The sequence below is a fragment of the Oryx dammah genome, unplaced genomic scaffold, assembly GCF_014754425.2.
Source record: "Oryx dammah isolate SB20612 unplaced genomic scaffold, SCBI_Odam_1.1 HiC_scaffold_5357, whole genome shotgun sequence".
Taxonomy (NCBI): domain Eukaryota; kingdom Metazoa; phylum Chordata; class Mammalia; order Artiodactyla; family Bovidae; genus Oryx; species Oryx dammah.
This window is the reverse complement of record NW_024075217.1, coordinates 1-2,560: the sequence shown is the minus strand read 5'-3', so window position 1 is coordinate 2,560 and position 2,560 is coordinate 1. Positions and strand designations below refer to the sequence as shown.

At 47.4% G+C, this 2,560-nt stretch overlaps 1 protein-coding gene across 1 annotated transcript; it reads left to right on the top strand.

Annotated features, from left to right (window-relative positions):
- Nucleotides 1-8: 8 nt before the first annotated feature.
- LOC120859965 (polycystic kidney disease and receptor for egg jelly-related protein-like) lies at nucleotides 9-2,555 on the top strand (the record flags this gene model as incomplete). Its single annotated transcript, XM_040235847.1, has 1 exon — nucleotides 9-2,555. A coding segment is annotated over one exon (2,547 nt), but the record flags the coding sequence as incomplete, so codon positions are not given.
- Nucleotides 2,556-2,560: the final 5 nt, after the last annotated feature.

Below are 2,560 nucleotides of genomic sequence, written 5' to 3'. Positions count from 1 at the left end.
GAGATGTCTATCGGTGGTCCATTCTGACGTCTTCAGGTCAGGAGGTGGCATTGGACTGGACGGGGCAAACTTCAACAGGACGGCATGGTGCTTATGTGTCTATAAAAGCTTTTGCTTTCTGGAGTTTCAGGGAAGATAAGTTTTGGATTTCTCTAAATGCAGCAACTTGGAGTGGACTCACCTTGGTCTTAAGGTATCCTTTCATTATTCGCCATGTCCCTCTAACCACAGACTGCAAAATTCTTCCAGAAAAAGGAATTTCCTTCATTACTCAGTTTGTTGTCATTTGTACTCATTTCAAGCAGAAGAACATTGTTCTTACATATAAAATAATAGTTCCTGAGGTGCATGGTTTTGGTGAAATCAGTTCTGTGAAAGAGAATAACTTTGGATCCATCCTGTATTTGGGGAAGAATTCCACATCGCCCCCTTCCTTTCTCCCCGTTGGTGTGCTGGACAGTCATTATGCCTTGAAAATAATTGCTCAGGCATATAATACCTCTCTGGGAGCTTTTTCCCAGGTGAACTTGTATGCCACTGTGCGGCCTCCCACTGACGTAAAGTCATCAACGACTGTGCTGGAGGAGTTATCCAACTTCACCACGGGACCAAATTCCTCCCTGTCCACTTTGCTTCAACAGCAGGATTTTCTAAATGCAAGTTATTTAATATACGTAGTAGCTTCTGTCATGAATAGCATGAAAACTGACGCAAGTCTGCAAGCTGACAAAATTAAACTCCGAGAACACCTTTTCAATCAGACACTCATTCTTCCTATAAACACTTTGGTGAATATTAGCCAGGTGGTCATGACTATTACTAAATTAACAGAGAAAACCTCTGAGATCAGCGCATTCTCTCAGAAACTGGCCACGGTGAGGACTTGGCAAGCAAGCCAAGCCCTCCAAGATAGTCATCAGAGAGATAAGAGCATTTCTTCTGAGCAAATAGAAAGTGTGTGCACTGGAATATTAACAACCTTGTCTAACATCCTGAAACTGCTGGTTCATTATGAAGTGTTCGAGGAGCCTTTCCACGTGGTTGAATCTCTAGCAGACACGGTATTGGCTGTGAAGGTGCCAGAGAATGAGACCACTGCCTTGAGGACCTCCAACTTTAAAATGCATGTCAAGAAAACCGAAAAGTGGAATGTTACCAAGTTCTTCAGCACCCAGAAGCACTGTCAGAATTGTTTTTATCCCACCGTAAATGTGGACAGCGTTGCTAGCCTGCCTGCCAACGCTCCCATTTCCACGATGTTTTGTGAATTTGCGGATGACCCTTTCCCTTGGCTAAATTATGGGGAAAACATTTTGACCCAGGTGGTTGGATTCCGAATGACAGGAGTCGAGGTCACGGGTGACGTGATTGAGATCCCACCTGATGCAGTGGAAGTGTACCTCATCAGGAAAAACCTGAGCTTTGGAACTTTCAATCTCACGGTGGGACCCAGCTCAGAGCCTTATGCCGTGGATGAGTCATCGGCAAAGACGACAGGGGCGTTCAGCTTTGTTGTGGACAGTGCAGCAGGGAGGGACGTGTTGATCCACATCCTGACAGACGTGTCCGTCTTGTTCACGGTGGCTGTGTACGCGGGCCGTGAGATCACACCCAGCTCTTTTATGACCAGCTACCTGGTGTCCCATAAAATCCCTCCAATTGCCAACGAGAGTGACCTGTTTGACCCGGAGTGTCCGGTGAAGGAGGCCCGAGTGGTCTGCCTCCCCGCAGCCCTGGTGCAGGTCATAGCTCAGCGAACTGATTCCTCTGAGTGCACCGTCGCTGTGGTTCTACAGGCACCTCGTTTCGTCCTAAAAGCCAATAACAAGTTGGTGAGAATTTCTGTTTTCAGCACTGAGTGTTTGGACATGTTTGGGATCCAGAGCGACTGGAGAGAAGATACCTGCGTTGTGGGAGAGAAGACCACTTGGCAAAGAGTGCACTGTATCTGCAAGAACCCACGGCGGGCCAAACGGCAGCTGGATATAATCAAACAGGCCAACCTTCGCCTGCGTACCCACTATTTGACAGCCAGGGTGATCGTGGTCCCTAACCCTGTGGATCTACAACTGGAGGTCATCAAGAACGTCACCCAAAACCCTGTGACCCTCTTCACGGTACTTCTCATTATGTTGTTGTACTTGATCCTGGCATTCTGGGCCTTGCACAGAGATGAAACGGACCAGTATCTTAGGAACCATGTGATAGTTCTCCTTGATAACGATCCTTATGATAATGTGTGTTACCTAGTCACTGTTTTTACAGGAAGCCGTTGTGGTTCTGGCACCAGGGCCAATGTCTTTATCCAACTGCACGGAACCGAAGGTAGCAGCCATGTGCACTGTTTAAGCCATCCACAATTTACAACCCTCTACCGAGGAAGCATCTGCACTTTCCTCCTAGCGACGGAAAAGGACTTGGGCGACATCCATTCCCTCCGCGTGTGGCACAACAATGAGGGCAGGTCCCCTGAATGGTATTTAAGTAGAATCAAAGTGGAGAATCTGTTCACCAGACACATCTGGCTCTTCATGTGCCGAGAATGGCTTTCTACTGACAC